The sequence below is a fragment of the Patagioenas fasciata genome, chromosome 7 (genome assembly GCF_037038585.1).
Source record: "Patagioenas fasciata isolate bPatFas1 chromosome 7, bPatFas1.hap1, whole genome shotgun sequence".
NCBI lineage: Eukaryota > Metazoa > Chordata > Aves > Columbiformes > Columbidae > Patagioenas > Patagioenas fasciata.
In genome coordinates, this window is record NC_092526.1 from 7499725 (window position 1) to 7522413 (window position 22689).

The following is a 22689-nucleotide window of genomic DNA, read 5'->3' on the forward strand; positions in this document are numbered from 1 at the left end:
TTAAGAAAATAGGAAAATGAAACAGAATTAGACTGCAAATTTTCTTACCTTTTATCAGTGAAATAATTCTCTTGGGAACACAGGGACTGAAGGGCAAAGAAGTGTAGAAATTAATATGAATGGCATCTAGATCCCCTACTACAGAGCAGTAACAAAATGTTGCAATTTGGAATCTTTTATATTCTACATGGACTTTCACAGCATCCTCTTTGTATTAAACTGCCTGAAAACAACCTCTTTGGTGGATGATTTCCATAGTATGAAAAAAAGACAAGACAATACTAGAAGGCCCATCTGCAGGAAATAAAAGTTCACATTAGAACAGTTACAATGCCACCCATTTTGTTTCTATCAGTATTTTTCTGAAGTTACAATTCTTCCACTAGGCCTTCGCTGCCTTATGCAACTTCTGGCTGCTGTGCGACCTCACAAGTCCGTCACCACCACCTGAGTGGCCTTGTCTTCTGCTTGGAAGCGTGAAGTACAAGATGCTGCTGCCTGCTGCAATAACTGTACTGAATTCTTTGGGTATAAGTAGAATATACAGTAAAAAAGGCTATTATTAACTTCAATTATGTTGTCCTTGACTGTGACTTCTGACATTTGGTACAATAAATTCTTTCAAGTCACGGTACATTCTGAGAGTACAATACATGGTAAATGAGCATGCAAAAGGAAAAGAGAATTTTAGATCCAAAAGGCCATTCTTTTTGTTCGTAACTACGGTGAACAAAGAAGAACAAAGGCTTTTAGAAAATATTGGGCTGTAGCAAATTAGCCTCTCGGAGCTCATTATTCTCTCTTCAGAAGAAGGATCTGGTTTTGGATGTGTAAGAGCTATGGATAGATGTCAGAAAAAGTGGATTATTAGAAGTAATACATATTTTTGAAGACATATATTTGTTCTGTTTCACTCAATATAATTAAGTATAATCACTCCTTGTGATTGAATTACAGTTTACACTGTAGTCCTACTTGATAACTCCAATCAAGAGAGACTAAACTTCTGCATTTCTGACGGAAATTTCACATATAGGAATGTAAATCACCTTATAGTGGTGACATATGATGTGTTTGACATAGACACAAATGAGAAAAACCCAATGGTTTAGATTTAGTTTAAATTTCGGGATTTTTTTGTTGCCTTTTTTAAAAAAAATAACTATTGCTCTGGGTAAGGTTGCTTGAATTTCATACAGCAGTGATTAGAGAAAACAGAAGATTTCTCATTAACTTCAATAGATTTAAAACTCACTCAGGCCACACTAATGATCTCTGTCTGCTCAGTCCCCTTCAGATTCTGTATAGAAAGTTTCCTGGGAAGAAGTATCTTTTAACAAAAACCACATGTGCGTCTATGCGTGTGAAGTATTCATACAAAAGATTTTCAAGGATTTTCTTTGATACATACATCTTGTGCAAATATTCTTTCTCTAGCTCTCTGATATTCTTCTTCACGTTCTTCTATGGATTTACTTCTTCTGTCATCTTTTAATCGTATTCTCATCTAAATTAAGTGATAGAGTGTCAACTTCTACAGGAAAACAGTATAAATACACAGTCAAATACAGCAAGTGGAAGGAAATAATCCATACATATTTACCTGGTTGTCATCTTTGTCTAAACTAGAGTTATCTCTTTTAAGGATATACCGCTTCTGGAAATCATCACTCTTCTCATCCTTTATATGTTCACAAAACTTTTGGTCAGGTCTATGAAAAGTCATTAGAAAGAAAGGATTTATGCTTCTGTAGACATATATATAGATATATACATACACGTATATACCATATGTACCATACAGTGGAACGGAAATGTTCTCAAGATTAATGTTAAATATACTTAAAATTCTAATTGAAGTGATAGATTTTGGTTGTCCAGGCAATGCAAAAGGTACCAAAAATGCAAGATGATGCGTTCCCCTGACAAGTCCTGTTGGACAAGATGTAACAAACCTGCTTTTAAAATCTCTTCCTCTTTCAAAGCTTTTGCTTCCATTTCGAATTAAGGTGGCAAACAAACCACATACCCTCGGGGAATGAGAAGTGCTCCTGAATCCAGACTGGTGCCATGCAATGGGTATTGAGCATGCATGGAGGTGAAGAGAGCTGCTTTCTGCTAGAGCTGTAATACCTCAGAACTCATTTCAAGGGAAAACAGAAGAGAAGGAGATAGAGGAGAAAGCATTGCAACTGACAAACTTCTAAAAGAAAATGGAGTAGAAATAAGCGAGAGAAGAACAGTACAATGCAGGCAAGCAAGAGCTTCACAAGATCACAGTGAGAGGATGAAGCAACAGATTATACATATTGTTTTGCTAATTTATCTACTTTGTGAAAGAAAATGAGATATTTTGCAAACTCTTGTTATTAAAAATAGATACCAAGTACCTAGGCAATAAAACTACTATTATCATAAGAGAAGTTCTCAGACAATATTTGCCTAATAAAGGAGAAAATGTAGGTATTACTCTTCTCCAGGACATATCTTTGTATAAAGCAGCCAAGCCTAACTCTTAGTTACTGGATGCCCAAACATAATTAGCAGGCATTTCAGAGAACCTTTAGACTGTCTTACCTCTTTCTTTTAAAGGTCCCTGAATTTACTGCCCTGCAATCACCAACTTCCCACTCCACTGAGACGTCCCAGTATGCACTGGGTTGTCGATGTCAGTAACATCACTGATCAGCGATGGAGCCGGGAATCTGCCTATGAGGAAAAGGTAAGTTTGGTTTTATTCAACATGGAGCAGATCTCCAAGGTTTTCTTTCTAAATTCTTATTTTATATCCAAAGCGATTTAAAATAAGAATACTGAAAACATTAAGAATCTAAATGTCTGCAGGTTAGATGAAATGCCTGCTAATTACTAACTACACCTAGAGGGGGCTTCCAGAGGCCATAAGCTATTTAAATACAGTCTAGGAAAAAAAAAAGCATAAAAATGAAAAAATTAGCTCTTAATAGCTATTATTCCATACTTGAGTGGCTAGACTAGAGCTTCAGTCTAGAGATGCTGGTAAATGCAAAGGCAACAGATTTGAAATGTATGGCTTTATAAGTCAATCTAGAGAGAGAATGTATAGCCAAAGCAAAACCACATACATTACTACCTTAGCTATTTTAAATATATTTAGGTTCTATATATGTTTCTAGACACTTTTGAGGAGGAAACTGTTTACTTAAGTGAAATTTCAGTGTGGTATATTATTTCAGTTCTACTGACTTTAAAATTAGAGTGGATAATTAGGGTTTTTTTTCTCCCAAAGCTAATATACATAGACACTGGGATTAGTATGCAGGAGCTGTGAACTCCTATTTGCATGTATGAATCAGACAGTACTTAAACACAAGTGTCAGACAAATGTTTAAAGTTAAAACTAGAAACCGAGTGGTGTAACTATACCAACACATTAGCCCTTTGACTTTCTGAGAGAGAATGAGGAAACAGAGCAAGTGCAGAGGACAGAGAGAACAGCCAGGTCCTTCAAATGAAAAGGCCAACTACCCATGGGGTTTGGAGCTGCTGTGGCCCCAATTCTATGTTTTTATCCTATTGGATTTGCCATTGTGGTTTCTGCAAGAGCCCCCCAGCCCTCACAGTAAAGCAGCATTCCATGACTTGTTAACCTGGTTGACACTTCCACTGATGAGATGTTTTCCCTGCTACATTTATCTAGTAAGGCCATGTGATACCTGTAAGCAACTTTATTCCAACAAAACACTTTAATGCTTGGATTTGCCCAGCAGATTTTTTACAGTACAAAAGCCAAAGCTGTGCAAGTCTTGTCCCCTCCCTTCGCCAAATCAGATATGACCGTGTTCTAAGTTAAGGTCTGGTTCTGCTTTCCAAAAGCAACAAACCCCATACTTTGCTGGTATAAACAGGTAAATAGGTGACGTAAATTCATATTTCATGGAAACAAAGTTAGCAATGCATCTCTGTGAGAAAAGCAACAAAAATTCTTAACTTGAAGATAATACACTTTTTTCCTCAAAAAAGGTATAAGCATGAAACACGTCACATTATTACATAGCACTGGAACACAAACAATAAAGATCTTCCAACTACCTCTCCTTGACGCATGGTTCCCAATGAGCAGACAGATCCCTGCAGATGCACCACCATTGCACATTGTATCCCAGGTGTTAAATCTACACATCGAAAAGTTTTTTCAAGACTTTCACACTTACATTCTTGTATTGCTAGTTTTATTTACTATGACTGCCTTCCCACTCTGGTCCACGTTGTGCTCTAATCCAAAGTAGGCAGCTACCCTGTGCAACAGCATTCTATGGTAAGATGTCATTGGGGGAAACTTTTTTCTTGGAACTCTGGAAGAAAGCAATAGTAGCTTTATTAAATAAACAGGAACACTCTTGAATTCTTTTTTTCCTATGAGAGTACAGTACTTACTCATTATTACCAATGAAATCTAAAATTTCCTGTTCTAATTTCAGCAGCGTCATTCTGTCCCTGAAAATAAAAACAGAGCAACTCACATATGAGACACTCCAATAACTGCAGCTGTATTTATCTTAAGAATACACAGATAAGATCTGTGATCAAGGGATGATGGTAGACTGTAAATAGGACCACAAGGTGTCGTATGGCAGTATTTTTAGGACAAAGTATTCAATTTTCACTAAGAAATATCTTAGTGAACCTGCCTAGCGAAACATGCTCTTCTCAGAAATCAGAATATAAGGATCCTCCAAGTAATCTCTGCCCAGTAGGCTCAAAGAAAATTATAGTCACTAAGACAGTCTCAAGAAGAAGTGACAGGGTTGTTTCTTGTTGGTCAGCATGGGTAGTAAGAGGCCTGAAATGGCCATTGGGTTATGAAGTACATCATGGGCTCACTGAGACAGAGTGACAGATACTGATAACAGGAGGCACAGCTGCAACACACCAACAACCAAGTGCATAAAAGCTGGCACACATCACAATCTGATGCGGTATGAAGAGAAGATGAAAAAGCTAAAATTCAAGTTGATAGAAATGAACGTTAGCTGAAACACCATAAAACAGAAGTTTTAAAAATGCTTAAGCCAGTTCCCATAAATCATTAACATGTAATGACATTAACTGTCCCACAGTTCATAATTCACGCACATCAGGTAACTGAGCTTGCCAGTTACTGTGCCTGTCAACCCACAGCAGACCTTAACCTACAATTTCTTATTTTCATTGAGATGCTCCATGACTTCAAATAGGAACAAAGTGTGAGTCTAACAGAGGTCTGTGCTTTCTAATTTTACTCTATAAGACAAAATGGTGTTGGACCCTTATTACAGTTCATTTTACATTTTTTGCCAATAAAATGGAATCCCAATACATTATCACATAGGAAATCGTAACTATAATATTAACAAATAACAAGTGAATCCAAAGAAAGGCCATGAAGATGCTGAGAGGGCTGTAGCACCTCTGCTGTGAGGACAGGCTGAGAGAGTTGGAGTCGTTCTGTCTGGAGAAGAGAAGGCTCTGGGCAGACCTTCTAGCAGCCTTCCAATACCTAAAGGACCTACAAGAAATCTGGAGAGGGACTTTTCACAAGGGCATGTAGTGACAGGACAAGAGGTAATGGCTTTAAACCAAAAGAGGGGAGATTTAGATGAGATACAAGAAGAAATTCTTCTCCATGAGGGTGCTAAGGCCATGGCACAGGCTGCCCCACCCCTGAAAGTGTCCAAGGCTGGTTGGACAGAGCTTTGAGTGACCTGGTCTAGTGGAAAGTGTCCCTGCCCATGGCAGGGGGGTTGGAACCAGATGATGTTTCAGGTCCCTTCCAACCCAAACCATTCTATGATGCTACGAAATAGTAGTGGAACAGCTTTTGCAACAGCAGCACAATTCCACCAAGTTAATTTTGTGCCTTGTATGTATGGTCACATAGTATGAAACTCCACTGAGGAAAAGAGCAAACAAGACAGACAGCAATGTGTGGCAAACCTCAGAGCAACAACCATGTCAACTCTTGAATTAGATCAGATTTGGTTTCTGATGTGCAGAGTGAAGATGAATCTCCCTAAATATGGCTATACGATATAGCTTAATAAAAAAGTGCCTTTGTCTATAAATTCAGTGGAAGGCAGATTAAAGTAAGAGAAGGCAGTTCAGTCTCTAACAAGCTGACACTGAAAGAGTACAAGTTTTAGAGACATAGTATGAGAGTCCCTTCAGGGATGGAACTGCACACAGACGAACTAATTAATTGCTTATTAAACATTACAAGCTTTTAAACCATTTTGATGTCTTGAACCTCCATTCCATATAACACACAAAGTACAGTGGGTTGGTGCTTCAGATAGCCTGTCCAACAAACACTCATCTGAAATAACTGGCATATGTTGTTAGACATGCAAGGTGGGGGTAAGGGGAATGGAAAAAAAAAAAAAAAAATCACAAACAGGTGGTGTTACATCTGAGGCAAAGATGAGAAAAACAGAAAAATTACATTACTGATGCTTACCTGGGATTGTTTTTTAATGTATTTACTAAAAATTCATGAAGATCTATACCAGTGGAATCTGTGTATTCTTGGCTGGAATCTAAGGGTGAGGTGGAAGAGAGAAAAATTACCCTTTGAAAAAACATTATATACAATTGTCTTAGGATTATTGCTTAACATGGTATTTATGGATCAATACTATACAACTATTTGGCATGTTACTCCCAAAATTACACACTTCCATTTTCCAGGGAAAAAGAGTATTAAAGTGAAAACCTAACACTTGTCGTCTTTACTTATGCAGTCCATCCTTCCTTCAAAACTTTATAAAAAAATCTAGATGCTACCAGAAGTAAAATAGATGAACAAACAAGAACATTTTCTGATCTTTGTTCAACAGAAGTCAAAGTAGTTGTCATTCGCACTTCAATTTCACAAAACCTGTTACAAAGTCTAGGAATAAGATAACAACTTGTACTGACTAGTAAAGTCAGTTTTCCAAAGAACACTTGGACACAACTGAGACAACACAATTGCTCTTGTGCTGGTTTGTGTAGCCAGACAGGCAAGAAAGGAAAAGCATTTGCTGAAGTCCCTGAAAGGACTATAACCCCTGGGACCAATTCCTTCTCCATCCCAAAGATGTCTATTTGCTCCATTTGCTAAAAAAAGTCATGTTTATGCAATGATATCCTGGAAACAAACTGCATTTTCTCCAAATATTCTTTATCTATACAGTACATTTAAAAGTATAATGACAGATAGCAAACCTCTTGATAACATTTTTCTGGACAGTTTATCACTGGATTTTTCCTTTTCTGTTTCATCTTTTGCAGGCTTTTCTTCTTTTTCAAAAGACTGTGACAACTGGATCTGAATTTTCTCCTGTCAAAAGTAAAATTCAGTCATTCATGGAAATTACTGCAACCACCACCTGCAGGAGAACTGTTTTGTACTATATTACCTGCAAAAATAAAGTAGCAAAAAGGAAAATAATTGCTTTGATATTCTTTCTGATCTCATATGTACTTTATGTGACCACCAAATGCAATTATTTACCAGCAAATCAAAAACTATAGAGAAGACAGAGAAAGTGCCATTCACATTTTTGAATTTACATGCACTTCCAGGCCCTGAATGCTAATTCAAAATGAATTAGTATCTTATGTGATACAGATATGCAGATATTCCTGTTTTTCAGATGTTTAAATTGTATGCAGCCGCTATATTTTTAAGTAATGCATCATCTACAATGCTTTTTTTCTCCATTCTTCACAGTTCTTGACTATAAAGTTTGTTTCAAGTTTCAATTTGGTTTATATGAAGCAAAAAAAATAAAGCAAATGTTTCAATCTAAGACAGACCAGCATTCCCAGATCCACAGAAAAAGAAGTGTTTACAGTACAACATATCAAGGCAAAATTTGTAAACCTTACTGTCATCTAGGCTTAGATTCTTAACTGCCCGCCTCTTCTGACAGTAGCATCGTGTGTCATCATCTCAAAATCCATGTTTTTACACAAGTAGGTGAACTGTTTCCCAAATACAGCAAAAAAGAGCTTCCCTTTGAAATTATAGTGACATAACAGTCCCCTAAATAGTGGGAAACTGTAATTTCTTTTTCGTGCTTCTTTAAGAAGGTTGTCAGTGAAGGATTAAAGCATTTCAGACAGCAAAGTGAGGAGATATGGGGAATGGAGACACCATCTGTCTGAATAACTCCAAGACAGGAAAGCAAAGCCCTGTGAGAGCAAGACTTCCCTATTTCCTTTTATCCTGAACTCCCTCAAATGGCAATTTTGCTCCCCCGATGCCAACTGAGTTGGTGTCATCTCCCTGACTTGAGAACATCTGATCCTCCCCAGCCCAAAGAACCTGCCCCTCATCCATCCTTGCCTATGGCTCTTCTGTCCCACACCTAAACCTTTCCTATGCCTGTCCTCATTCTTCCCTCAAACGCATTCCTACCCATACCTGGGCACCTGCACTAAGCTTCTCTTATATCATTCCACAGACCTGATCTCATTCATGTGAGCTGACCAGAGTTAAATATAGTCAGGATTCACCAAGACCGTTTCACATGCAAACACACCCTTGCACAACCTGCAAGAACGCTCATCCCTGCCCTGGTACCCAACCACTCTCTCCTCCTTGCTCCCTTCAGAGCTGGGCTATGGAAAGCCTGTACTAATGAGGTTATGGTAAAATATAGGTTCAATGTGGAGTAACAACTTTTTCAAATGAGAGAAAAAAAAAGCCAATAGTTTTATCAGCTCTCCCTCTCATTATGATTTTTCCCTCACATTAAATCTTCTAATTAAACTTATTAATTCATATATACCTTGCAAAGCAGCATTACAACCGTGAAGGCTTCTCAGCTTTTATGAGATTATCAACATCCAAGTCTGACAAAAACCATTACCAATAACTAATAATGAACTCTTCTGTATAATTCTTTCCTGTCTAGAGAATTTGCTTGGCTACAAACCATTGTCAAGGTTACTGTCCAAAACAAATCTTTGCATGCCTTACTTCATAAACTTGAACATAATTCAAATGAGCAATTTATTGGTCAATATAAAGTACACTGCACCTACTGTTCACCTAGTAGCTGCATGAACAGTTATTTGAAAAAGAAACATAGCTTATGTGTTACTAAGAAATTATTTCTGACTTGCATCCACCAATATTTTATTCTCCATTTTACAGTAATACTCTGCAAAACGATCAGTAAATTAAGGTAATTTTCATAGTCTTATTTTTCTTCTCTAGAAAATAGGTTGACTACATACTGTACACTTATCCAAAGTAAAAGCATACAGCAATAGTCAAAGGATTTGAACAAGCAATCATTTTCATATTTCTTCTTTCCCCAACAAGAGCTAAAAAAGGAACAGCCATCTGAACAGTCAGTTCTACTATCACCAATTCTACTTCGAAGTGTGATACAACAGAACCGTTTACCAAAGGGCACTTGCTTGTGATTTCATGCTATAAAAACTGTAGCGTCTAATTAAATATGACCTACTTAAAGAAAAAAATCTTTTAACTTCTATTCCCTACAGTTCTCTTAATCCCATGCTGTTTGTGGTGGGTCTCTGCTGGCATACTGATTTAACAGACTCATTGCTGTAATTCGGATACCTATCTGGAGTCCTCTTTGTAGCAGAAGAAATTGTCATCAAATCCCAATTAAAGAAGAAAAAGCCAAATGAAGACCAAAACCCAATAAATTAATCCAGTGTAAAACATTTGAAAAAACATTAAGAGTCAGGAAACATTACAGAATATTATTCAAAGGCCCTACATCCTGGGGTCTTGGCTTTTTACCAGCAATCTCTAAAACCAACAATAACCTGAAAGTACACCAGCCAGTATAAACTAACATTACAGACTCTGGTCTTCTCTCCCCCCACCCCCTTCCTACAGGTTGTTTTATTTTACCAAGGAAGAAAAGCTTCAATCTTTTGTAGGTTTATATACTTGTTACCATAATAGTAAGCCATTCACATGACAACAGCCCTCCCTTAAAGAGGGCTGAAATAGATCATCCTTCGCTATTGTTCCTGCTTCATATTCAAGCATACAGAATATGAACAACCTAATATTTAGACAAAGAATAGCAAAAGAATAAAGAGCTAGTGTATTTACAAAGATAGAAGATCACATAAAACAGTTATGTTCTTCCTCCTGCAATAAACTGATGGGCTTGTGCTTTCATAGGACCTTTTGCCAGTGCTTTATAAACAATTAAAGCTTAAAAGTTTGTGAGCTCTTACCTAGGTTTCTCGGTAAGGAACAGTATCTTTTTTCATGTTGCAACTGCTGAAGAATATATAAACAAGTATACCAGAAAATAAATTGATCTGCTTAAGACAATTTGTCTGGTCTGTCAACCTCTTTCATTAAAGCTTTCTGAGGAGAAGCAGCCAGCAGTGACTTGCTAAGTGACTTCTATGCCTGCATGTGCCCTGGAGTTTACTAAAACCTTGCTACAGGCTGCTCTACACACTGATAAACAATCACAGGCAGGACTACAGAGTCAGCCCAAAACTCACATCACTTTCTAGTTGAGTAACTATATTTTTCATCCTATCAAGGCTAACACTTTCTAACCATTAAAAACTGTTATTCTTCAAGAATTATCAGCAACTTTATCCTAAGTTTATCGTGGAGGTTATTCGTGCTGCCAGGGAGAGCTGTGCAAGACAGTCTCTCATTCACCCAGCCACGAGACCTGCCACTGCATACACATTGTGCTTTAAAGTGAGGGGCTTGAGGCAGCCAGCAGCCACCTGGTGCTGACAGAACTCTTTCATGCCATTCCCAAAAATTCTTTGCATAAGAAAGCAAAATGGGTGAAGAAATTGCCTGTACACATTGTTACAGAGGGTCACGGAAGACCTGTGCCCCATAGGATGTGCCCTCCATCATCAGAACCTGTAACAAATTTCTACTTGTAACTCCCCTTCAACATGCATTTCTCCACTCTAAAGGAGAGAATTAAATCTGTTCTCTTAATCATTTGCATTGTTATTGGGATTCATAAGCCATTTTTTTCTAGATTACTGTCTCTAAGGAAAACTCACAGCGAGATCTAATTTTGTTTCTTAATACACAATCTGCTTTATAGTATTCCCTTTGTATAAACTTAGATTATCACACAATTCAATTCACTCTGTAGAACCAGTCTTTACATCTCTTACATTACTGCAATAACTCCTTTCAAACAGGACATTGCGGAATCCAGCTAAGGATCAATTCCCAGAGGACACAGTAACAAGTGTCATCTGCAGAGAATGCTTATTATAGCAGTCTGATTTTAAACCATTGAATATATGGTGTAGAATATATGTAGAGTGATGGGGGTTTTAAAAATCCTAATGTCTCTTGTGTCTGAAATACACTGTGAATGAACAGCCCCTCAACTTAGGATTCTTTCCTTCTGTAATTAGACACAATGACTGAAAAAGTTAAACCCTACTGCTGCAGACTAAACGACTTAAGCCTGAGCTAGATCTCAGAGTCAGTTTTGTTAATCTTATGCATAACATTACAACAGGGTTGTAAATAATTGTAAATAGCATTAACTTTTCTGTTGTCTTCTAATCTCTTAATCTGCAGCTTATACCAATCTAAGATTTAGTTTTTCATCAAATAAGCAGGCCTGGTGTGACAAATTCTCTAGTCAACTCTTCAAATATTCGTATATTAATGAAGGACTACAAAAATACTATTTTTCTCAGGTTTCCCAAGGGAGGAAAATAAAACAAAACCAAACCCACAACAAAAAAATCCACCACCAAACAGAACAACACAAAATCAAACCTACCTACTTTGTGGTTCAATTTTACAAAATTTTAATGAGTTCCACAAATACCTACATGAGTTCTGAACCTCCCTCCCCAAAGCTGAATTACAACTTGCCCAGCAAACCCCTCTCACACTCTGCTATTCACTGGTTCCTTCTACTTGTTAAGAAGCGTGAGACTTGTCACAAAAAGATAGTTCAGAAGCTTTTCAAGTAACAGCAAAGTAAGTCAACATGCTTTATGAGTAAATCACTAAGGATCGTTTCAGTTTTGTTAGGAAGGAAAAAAGAGCAGCAAGAAAAGCATTTTGATGCCCTGCATTCAATACATAGAACTAAAACCAGTCATAGTATTTTGCTTTAAAAACACAGAATGGTATGAAGATAAAGTCAGAAAAGCTAGATTTTGTTTTAAATTCTCCAAAGTATTTTAACATATTTTGTCCGGCATTTAGGAACTTCTTTAAGTGTGTTATATAATTTTAATAGATTAGTCTTCAGACATACCTCAAGCAAGTGTTAATAGAAATATGAACAATTATGACTAATATGCAGGAATTCAGTTAAAACACCAGAACTTACAACTGCTTATATTGTCTAAGTATAAAATGTTGATAAATTATGCTGCATATATTAATCATCATTTTTCTGTTTTACTGATGGCAGGCAGCACTTAAGCAATTTAAGACTGCCTCAAGTGCACTGTAAGACTAGAAAGTTAAAACTAACAAACCAGTCTTCCTGTGTCCCAGATATCAACCATTACAGTTCAGAAAAACAAAGCAGCAAATCCTTCAGCTGATATTACCACCTCTGTCAAAGCTGCGTGTTTAAAGAGCACCCAAAAGATTTTCTTTCGAACAATAAGTTACTTCAAATTGTTTCAGAAACTTCAGTAATGTGATTTTTACCTGGAAGTCCTGTGATATTTCAGCTGTGGGAGGTGGTGGATATTCTTCACATACAGCAAGGCTCCGAACTAACTTTAACTTTGTGTTTGACTGAAGGAAAGTATGTAAAATTAAAAGCTATGGCTTATGAAAGATTATATAAATATACCATAAGCTGTTATTTTTCTATTCATTTTATGTAAAGCAAAACGGCTGAAAACAGCATTTTTAATATTTTCAATAGAATAAATAATTTCCTTTAGGACAAAAATACCCAAGCAACTGCAGCTTTTGAAGGCACTGTCAGCACTATAAGAGCACATCTAATGAAAAGTAAATAAAATCTTTGGGAAAGTGTTTCTCTCCATAACAATAAGAAGCCACCAAAAATATAAAGGCAAACCACAAAAGCAGACAACTAGGCAAGACAAAAATCCAACAGAATAAAACAAAGCTTCAATGCCAAAAAATAAAACTAAAGGCACTTTTCACAAAGTAACAAAGCTTCATCAAGCATGAAGGGCTTCCTTAGCATGCCAGCACACACGTCTACCATACCTTCGACCTTTTTGCTGTCTGTCCAAAAGACTGCACTGGCCGCTGAATGATGGGCACAACAGAAAAGGTTTATATTAAACTTAATAGTACAGTTTTATTATTGCAAAAGTCTGTATAAAAGAAAGCTTTAACAGTTATTACTGGTCAAATCTGTGAAAGGAACAGCAGATGCTCTTGGCTGAAGGATTATACGTTTTCCCAAATTCATCGTGCCTGTCCTTGATTTCTCTTCTCCATTTATCAACAACAGACATGACAGGAATTGAACAGGAAGCAAGCATTATTCTCGTTCAGTGAGATCCAAGCAGTTCACTCTCTCAGCCAGATCCTACATTTTAAATTATTGTGTCCTAATTGCCTTGGCAACATATGGCTTTATAAATTTTCTTCCTACTCCAGAAACCTACCTGGAAAAAATAGTGTGGAGGAGAAAAAAAACCACCAAACAACACACCACAACCCCCTCCAACATCACCTCTATCAAAGGAACAGAAGATGACCTATGATAAGAAGGTTAAAACATGGGTTTTTTGTTTCATCTTAGGACCTATGACAGTGAGCTTCAAAATGGGCTACGGTCAATTTTTAAAATTTAATTTAGTAACTTAACATTTATTAATTTTCTCCTCCCAGAGCCATTTTAGTAACTTACTACACTCTAAGTTGCTCTTTCTCCTTTCTTCTATTACTATTGTTTTTTTCTTTTAAACAAAACAATTACCAGAATTTTACAACAGTATGCATGACTGAAAGGTACATTTGAATCAACAAAAGTGTTTAACAATTTCTTATCTGCATAGTTAAAACTAACTCAAATGTCTGTGACAGTTACACAGTAGAAGCACGCACAGTAGCGTAACATAATTTAAGTATTGGTTTCACTGTAGAACTAAAACTGATGAATAAGATAAGCTTTTATACAGAATTGGTTTTATTGAGCACAGGCCTAATATTTGTAAGGAAAAAGTAACATTGGTAACACAATTTCAAGTGTTTTTAATAGACAATATTTCCTCTTTTATGAAAGCAGTCTCCTTTCAGAAGGAAATAAATAAAAAGCCCTATTGAACGCTACGCAAGAACAGCCCGCCCCATCCTGGGCTCATAGGTGCAGATATCCATCAAGTGCCTTAGCAGAACACCCAACCTACAGAAAAGGGCTCTACCCTGTAAGGACAAAAAAACCCACTATTTCTCTCATTTTCCCCAAGTCTCAAATGTCTTTTTTGGATGTTGCACCAGTTTAGCTGAAGAGCAGCAGAAGGGGAGCTCATTTAAGCTCATTTCACTATATAAGAGGATTTTAAATAGCAGCACTGAAAACAAACTGAACTCATCATCATGTTTTTAAAGGCAGCTTGCTGAGATTTTGAGCAGCAAAGACGGTTCAAATGTTCTCAGACCTGGAACAACACAGACTTCGAGTTTTACTGTTACCTGCAAAGTATCTTTATCTTTCACCCAGCTATTCTGAATGCAAATGTTGCATATGGAAAACTGGCACTCTACATCACCCTGGAAAAAGCTTCTATTACACCAAGCTACTAAACTTAAGAACTGGATGATTTCCCAGCCTTGTATCAATTAAACCAATATCAATTGTCTTAGGTGGGTTTGAATCAAGTAATGTAAACTTCAAATCAGCACCGCCAACGGAGTCCTCAGTTTACCGTCAAAACAATGGGCAAAAGAATCTGCATTTGGGCAAATGGTTTACCTTTTGCAAATTTCTGGAAGCTTTGAATCCAGTATAAAACTGAAAAGAACATACAGAAGCAAACACCCCAGATCCACCATTTGGGGGAAGAGGGAAAGAGAGAAAACAATCCTTTGTTAGGGGTGGATTCCTCGCTTTCCTGAATGACTTTAAGGATGTCAAAAGCTGAAATGCAAGCCCTGCATCCAGCTGTAACCATGAGGATTAAGCACCACACACTTCACAGGTAAGAAGCACTGGAATGAATCTGGTACAGCTGATGCGAGAAAAGGTCTTTGATGTAAGGTCTGGCCTGGAAATATAAACCCCAAAGTGCTGTGATATCACCAGTAACTGCGCTCACAAAACCTGACGACAGCTGGGCTTATCTCTGTTCTGAGGCAAACCCACGCCAACTGAGGATAACTATGTTTCCACTGAAATTCCAGCACAATAGGCAGTCAATGCATGTTACAGCTGTTAATTCACATTTTCTCTTTTCAGGTCCATGAATTTTAATCCTGTCCTAATTTCTCTGCATTTACTAAGTTTTGCTCCTACAGAGCATCTTTATGTTCCCCATTTATGAAAAACAATATAAAGCTACTTTAGAATCCATAATCCTTGGTGAGTGCAAATTAAGTAATTTCTTTCTATTTGCAGCTCTCAAAGACTTTTACTGACTTGAGAAAACACTGTGTTAATGAAAGCAAGATTAAAAATAAATTTATGCCCCATTTGAAGTCATTATGGGCTTGATTTCAAGACAGTGTTTAAAAGCAAGTAGTCCAAACAATTGCATAATGAAAATGATTAGGTTTTGTCTTAAAATAAATAACTAAATAAATAAATAAATCACAGCAGCTTTTAAGACCAACTACTATGCTTCATTTCCAACTACAAAAAAAAAGGAATTAAGACAGAGTTTACCAAACATACATAATCACTTATATCCAGGCTTTCAGTAGCAGTATTTGCCTATTTCATACTTCCCTTATTACTTCCACAGAGCACGTATTTTAGATACAAAGTAAAGACCTGGAGCTGTTGCTCACCTTCCTCTATCATCATTATGCTGCCTAAACAAACAGGTCAAGCACAAGATGCAAACTTAAAAGTGTGAAAGGTTTCGTGAGAAGGTCCTACATCTATTATGTTTCTGAAGTACCATTTGGACGTTTCAGAGGACAGGCACAACATGACAGACTTGAACAAAGAGTGTTTTAAGGACATTCAGTTTTTCACTTTTCCTTCTATTAGGTCTCCATTTTAAAGCCAGTTAAGGGCTGCAGTCCCAACAACCGCAGATACCGAGGAAAGAACAGTATGGTCTATGGTTACGTGCTGTCCTGTATTAGTCAGAAGGGAACAGCAATTTTCCATGACACAGCAGAGGACGACTGATGGAAAACAGTTTCACCATTGGACACAAAGACATTCTCAACAGTTCAAAAGTAACTAAACAGAATCTGCTCAATCATTTATCTTATGAAGTCACATTTTGGAGGCAAAGATGGGCAAATCCTGACAAGACCAAAGCAGCTGAGGGAAGGCAAAGAAAGGCTTCAGAGAACTCAAGCTGGGGAACAGAGTGAGATAACAAAGGCTTGTGCTAGTATGGAGGGAAGAAACTTCTAGAGAGAGAGATGTCTAGTTGTTAAGTAATAAAATTAATCAAATTCCTTCAAAGGATACAGATAATTAGCTTAATTAGCATAAATCCACAGTAGAATCATACTCAATGCAACATTTGCCTTGCCTGTATCCTTTGGTGGATGCACACAACTCCTGCATTCATGTACCAGCCTCCATCCTTCTGTGAGGCTTTTTTTGTTGGTGGTGTTTTGGTTTTACTCTCCACAGCTTGCAAGTGCTTTTTCCGATATGTAGGAATATGCAGCTCTCAGTCTGCTACTGCCTTGACAATCATCATCCAATCAAGGATCTTATCTCTACTGGTTATTTTTCAATGCAGGGATGACAGTACTTAAGACTAACATTCTTCTCCCCCCAACCTCCACAATGCATGAATTGTAGAATAAGTACAACCCTCCTTTTCTGTATTATACATGAGCCAACATGAATTTTTATGGAGATAAAAAATATTAATCTTCCCAGCCACACTGTAAGATAGATCCATGCTGTTTACTTATTTTTTGCCAACTTTTCTTGACATGTTAACTTTCTAACATCTATCTTTAGAGTGGATGAAGTATTGCTCGCCCCACCATACAGTGACAGAGTCCAACTTCAGAGCCTGTACTGTAGCTAATTCAGAATTAGTATGTTGTCACCTGAGTCAGATAAGATTAACAACTGAGAGACAACTGTGACTTTTTGATCACAAAAACTACCATAGTGCTGACATGCACACGACTTCTGTAAAAGTATTTTTCAAGAGTGTTTCTTATTTCCAGTCCCATTTGAATGTTATTTGATGGTCACTTCAAAATATGACAACTCAAAAATCTTCCCTACTATTCTCTATACCAGTTACACTACTCTTGTACTGCTTGAAGACATTGGGCACGCTACCCATGAACTCTAACCAAATATTTTTCTCATTCACATTGTACCTCCAACAGTGTATGCAACAGCATAAAGGTTACTAGTACACATCATCTCAAAAGAATCTGGAATTTAGAACCAAAGTTATATTTCTAACTATAATCACCAGTTTCCAGAACCATGAAGATCTAGAAGCACACCTGAATTCAAACCACGATAGGTTCAGACAAAGATCATCAGCCTGTTTCTTACGTGGCTGTAAAGAAGTTTAACAGCAACTTAGAAAAACAAATTATAACTGTACTCAGGAATATTATTGCAGTTTGCCAATAGGTGTAAAACTTCTTAAGCAAACAGCCACTAGCTAGGAAAGCCAAAACCAAACCCCATAACTCCCATCCTTTGATCTACTCAGTTAGTAAGCAAAAGAACACAACAGGTTCCAATAAGCTTCTGATAATCTTCTCTAACATTTCTCTGCAAATCCTTTGCTCATTTTCCTACCACTACAGTAACATTTAACCTGCCCTTAATGAAGAGTAGTGCATCCAGTGAAATTTCACTCATCAAACGACTTAATCATCTGTTAAAAACTTGCTGACTCCTCTACCATTCCCAGAAGTTTTGTTTATTATGGACAGGCCAAAATTTTTGTTTTATACGTTAGCATAAGACATGCTTTCAATGGAAAAGCCTCAAACATATGACATACATAGCTGCACTAACAACTACTGTAGTACAAGTGACATTAACTTTTACTGACTTCAATTGTTGCAAAGGGCTTACACTAGCAAGGTTCCTCTTCATAACTGACCCCCTTCCTGTCACTCTGGAAATCAACGTCCTCAGCCTATAAACTCGGTTTTTAATTACACTACTCATGTAACAGCGATGTTCTGATTCTGGTGGAGACTCCCTAACACACCACTCACATAGACACTAAATGAAGATGACAGTAAAGCTATCTCTATCTCTATCAAATACCTTCATTACACAGTTATTCAGTTCATCATGCATATACTAGATAATTATTTCGGCCACCGGCTACTACTGCTGTACAAGAACAAAACCAAGCAATCAACCACCTCGCCAAACCCCACAGCACTGACAGCACCAACAGATTCATTTTTCTATGCTAGGCCTGAGAATACAGCAACACTTGCTAGCGGGAAGGTAGAATTGCTACTTGAGTCCCACAGAATTTTCCACAATAAAATTGGTTGAAAGAGAACATGTGAATGAGATTTTTTCCAAGTTACTGAATTATATGAAAATAAATTTTAAATCAATGTTTAAGGCTCACTACTGGGATATTCCATTCATTAAAAAAAAAATAACAGCTCAGCTATAGCATTAGCTTTTCAGTAGCAGTTACTTCTCATACATTACAGAAGAAATATTTCATTTTAAGAATTTATATTTTCCATAAAATTATCAATTTACACTGATGCCAGTCTTAATAAAGTCAGCAGATATTAAAGTGTAAAACTGCATTGTTATTACAGTGGTCTACAAGATTTATTTGGAAGCAGTTTAACACAGCTGATACAGCTTACTTCATTCAGTGGAATACTGAATTGTTAGTCTTGAACAGAACTACTCCCCAAAGAAACTTTTACTCAATTCTCAATAACAAGAATCTAATAAGCTACTGTCCTGCTTCTGCACTCCACAAGAGAATACTGCCATACCCCATATCCCAAACAGGATTTCATCAGAAAATTCTTTATTATTAACCCACAGACACAAAACGCCTATAGAAAACTAGTTTTTGTCCAACACAAGCTGTGTTTTCTCTTATAAATTTGCTCTGTTTTCTATGTTGTGCCTGAAAAATTCAGTTGCTTTCCTTAACTCCTCGCTTCATGTATGACATTTCCAATGTTTGATGACCATGTGGGCAGCCTCAGCCAGCAGTTAGCTAGTTTGCCCCATGTGAGAGACCCATCCATCCTTCAGGACATCTGAGCACAAACTAACTGCAAAACTCAACCTCAGAGGTATTAAATCTGCTGCCACAAATTCTTTACCCATCCTTATTGGTGTGTTCTTCTTTAACACAGGATATTTTCATACTATTTCCCCTTTCTCATTCTAGATTTGATGCTGCAGTTTCTTTATAGGTCCATCTCCCACCTTGCAATGGCCATTCATTTACATGCATCAGCTCTTCAGTGTGTGCATGAGGTCTCTAAGCTTTCCTATCTAATAAATCATATACCAAAATTGTGAAGTAGTGCAGAACGGAGGAAAAGGAAATGTATGGGGAGTACTGGCTAGCAGCTGAGATGGGATGGGAGCTCATCAGCTCACTGTACCATTGACGTAGAGAGAAAGAGGCTGGACCTTCTGCTGACGGCTAGGGCAGGACCCAGACCTACTGGCCTCAGGAGCTCTGCTGACTTGATTCGTCCGGTACCTGGGGATTTGGATTACCTACATCTGATTACTGGAGCCTTATGCTGTACAGCTCTGATGTAAAAGTGACACCTGGACCACCTGTAAGCTGCACACAGTTCAAGAGCCTGAGATTGGTCACCTTTGCTGAGGGCAGAGAGCTGAGCTGTGCTGCAGTGTTCTGTTCAACACTCAACATTTCAGTGGTTTGATCAAACCACACTATTGCTATATTGTGTCTTCTTAACACAGCCCTGTTGCTGAAACTCAGTCAGGATTCAGCAAGAGCAAAAGACAGCTTGAGTGCTGAGTTCTTCCCCTTGTTCTGCTACAATGAAAAGCCTCAACTTTACACGTGCACTCAGGAAAACACAAATATGGACAAATTGTCTGGTCTCATGCAAACTGCTCATCTACTTCAAACAATTAAAAATTACTGACTCTCATATTTACATGAATAGAAACAGAGAAGTGAGGTGAAGGAGGAAAGAGGAAGCAATAAATCATCCTACTTGCCTCCCTAACACCAGTTGAGTTTTTCTGACCTGTACCAAATCAACACATAGGAGGATCATGAGAAACGGAGAACAAGACACAGACTTATTCAACATGATATACTAATAAAAAATAAAAGTGAAAAGTTTCTTACCGGCATATTGTTTTTGCTATCAGGACAATTTTCATCCTTTTCTGCTTGAATCTGCTCCTGACTTCCTGATTTTATAAGGTTTTCAACTGCGTCTGTATCTTTAAATTCAGCTTCTGAACCCTTCATTGCACCAGTTTCATCTTTTACGGTAAGAATATCAGACATCCTCATTAGAAAAGGTTATTTTAAAATTCTACAAGAAATATGGAACCTTTAGGACAAAAAAAAAAATGTGGATCGCTGAGTATTTTTTAAAAATAAAATTACATACCTAAACAGCTACCCAAAATAAACATGATTTTGCTGCAAAAAGGATTCCCTCTCCTGTTATGATATTTGTACTTTTCTTGAATTAGAGAAAGTGATCATTTTCTTTTTAACCACTTTTATAAAAAGGCTTATAATAACAGACATCTATACAAACAAGAACTAAGAGCTACAGTATAGGATAACGCTTGCAGATTCTCCCTTCTAATTCTCCAAATCAAAGTAGGTTCTAACAGAAATAAGGAAAGCTTTTCTCATTTGAGAGGAAAAAATAATTACATAGAGACTTATTTTAAATGGGTTGAAAGTAAATAGGTTAATCATAATGCACTAAGTGTGCAAAGTTGCATACATTTCATTAATGCTTTTAAGTATCCCAGTTGCCAGGTAAAAACCAGGCAAGTTCTGAATGCAGAAACTATCTTACCTACTAAACGTAACAAACCTAGTCTTAATAAAATTAAGCACTCTCTCAAAAGCAACAAAGAAAGAAAGAGACAGCTTTGGTAATCAGGATAATAACCACCATTATCAGTAATTACAATTTATAATAATAATTTTAAATACTATACAGAAAACTTTAATGATTAAAGCTGTAGCAGAACCACCTCAATTTTCCCTAAAAAATAATACAATTTCTTGTCATTACTCAGCTACAGAGCAAGATGTAAAACCAAGAATTCTACATTTCTTAAAAGAAACAAAGACTAAGATACGAATGCTTAAATTCCTTCATAGAAAACAAATAACAATCAAATAACATTATGGAAAAGGCTAAGTATCTGATTTAGTACCTGATATGTCCTACAGTTTGGGGATTGTGGTCTCCCACAAAAATACAATAAAATAATCCAAAGTTCCTTTTCACAGTTGTCAACCAAGATGTCAGTTGTAATGAACCATCTGGAATCTGGCAGAAGGAGTCCCATGTCCTTATCCCCAGTGTAGAGTTCTGGACAGAACTATGTTGTCTTGAATCAGCAAGAACATCCCTTTCGAATGCCTAAAAAAAAAAAAAAAAAAAATCAACAAAGCAAATACATGACACTTTTATTCAGGAGGGATCATGATGACAGCCAAAAACTTAAACAGTCATTTCAAGAAAAAAAAAAGCACAGAAGAAATCAGCATTTGTTACATCTATCCATTCTACTAGCAGTGGTAATATTTTTTGTTAGACTTCCCAGATATTTCTGTATTACAGAGTTAACAAGTAGTCATAATAAACATTTTGTTGGCATTCCTAGTGAGAAACTTTCTATAAACAAGCAAGTATCTTCCAGAAGAGTCTGAAAACATGGTTTGAAATAAGCAGCCCAGCAGGTGTGGAGGAGTAATAGGCCATGAAAGCTCACAAATCCTTGTTAGCATAACACCATTTTTCTCTTTGTCATAGTTAATAATCTACAGGCACAATACATGACCCGTATTTTAGGCAACTTGAATTACAGAAGACAATTTTATTTTCTTCAAAGTAGTAATTGCTCTTAAAAGAGGAATTAAACATTTCTACAAAATTGACAATGTTCCATATTCCCTTTTTTCAAATTTGCCTTTCTGAAGAATAACCTCAGCACCCACACGCATTTGAAGTGGTAGGCAACAACAGACATCTAAAAGCAAACAAAGTGTAACCTATTAACATAGCAAAAATATCCCAAAGCAAAGATGACAAATTACTATCTTTCAAACCTGTGAAGGATACACTGAAATAAAATAGCTGAAAAGGATCTCTTGTATTGCACTCCCAAATATTTTTCTCATGACTAGTCAGAGGCTATTAAAAACACTACAAATTATAATAAACGCCAATAATACTTTCTGTCACCTCAGTTGAACTACTTAATTTCCATGTGAGTAACATGGTAGTTAGAATTGTTTCAGGAAAACAAACAAGCAAATAAAAAAGCATCAGAATTGTTTGAAGTGAAATTAAGAAACAAATGAGACATTTACTCC

General features: G+C 36.9%; 1 protein-coding gene across 13 annotated transcripts in view; it reads right to left on the reverse strand.

Moving 5' to 3' along the window:
* R3HDM1 (R3H domain containing 1) overlaps nt 1–21662 on the reverse strand; it is a 48024-nt gene extending 26362 nt beyond the window's left edge. For 9 of the 13 annotated variants that reach the window (XM_071810758.1, XM_065841497.2, XM_065841498.2 and 6 more), the window contains exons 1-11: nt 21525–21662; nt 20464–20674; nt 13214–13255; nt 12677–12766; nt 7225–7339; nt 6476–6554; nt 4417–4476; nt 4194–4334; nt 1604–1712; nt 1412–1507; nt 49–86 (exon numbers count right to left, since the gene is read on the reverse strand). In XM_071810758.1, the coding sequence (XP_071666859.1) occupies nt 49–86; nt 1412–1507; nt 1604–1712; nt 4194–4334; nt 4417–4476; nt 6476–6554; nt 7225–7339; nt 12677–12766; nt 13214–13255; nt 20464–20634 (941 nt within the window). In that variant the 5' untranslated portion in view covers nt 20635–20674; nt 21525–21662. The remainder of the gene's footprint in view (nt 1–48; nt 87–1411; nt 1508–1603; nt 1713–4193; nt 4335–4416; nt 4477–6475; nt 6555–7224; nt 7340–12676; nt 12767–13213; nt 13256–20463; nt 20675–21524) is intronic. The other 4 variants (XM_065841499.2, XM_065841493.2, XM_065841491.2 and 1 more) reach the window with 3 other exon arrangements.
* Between the last annotated feature and the right edge of the window lie 1027 nt (nt 21663–22689).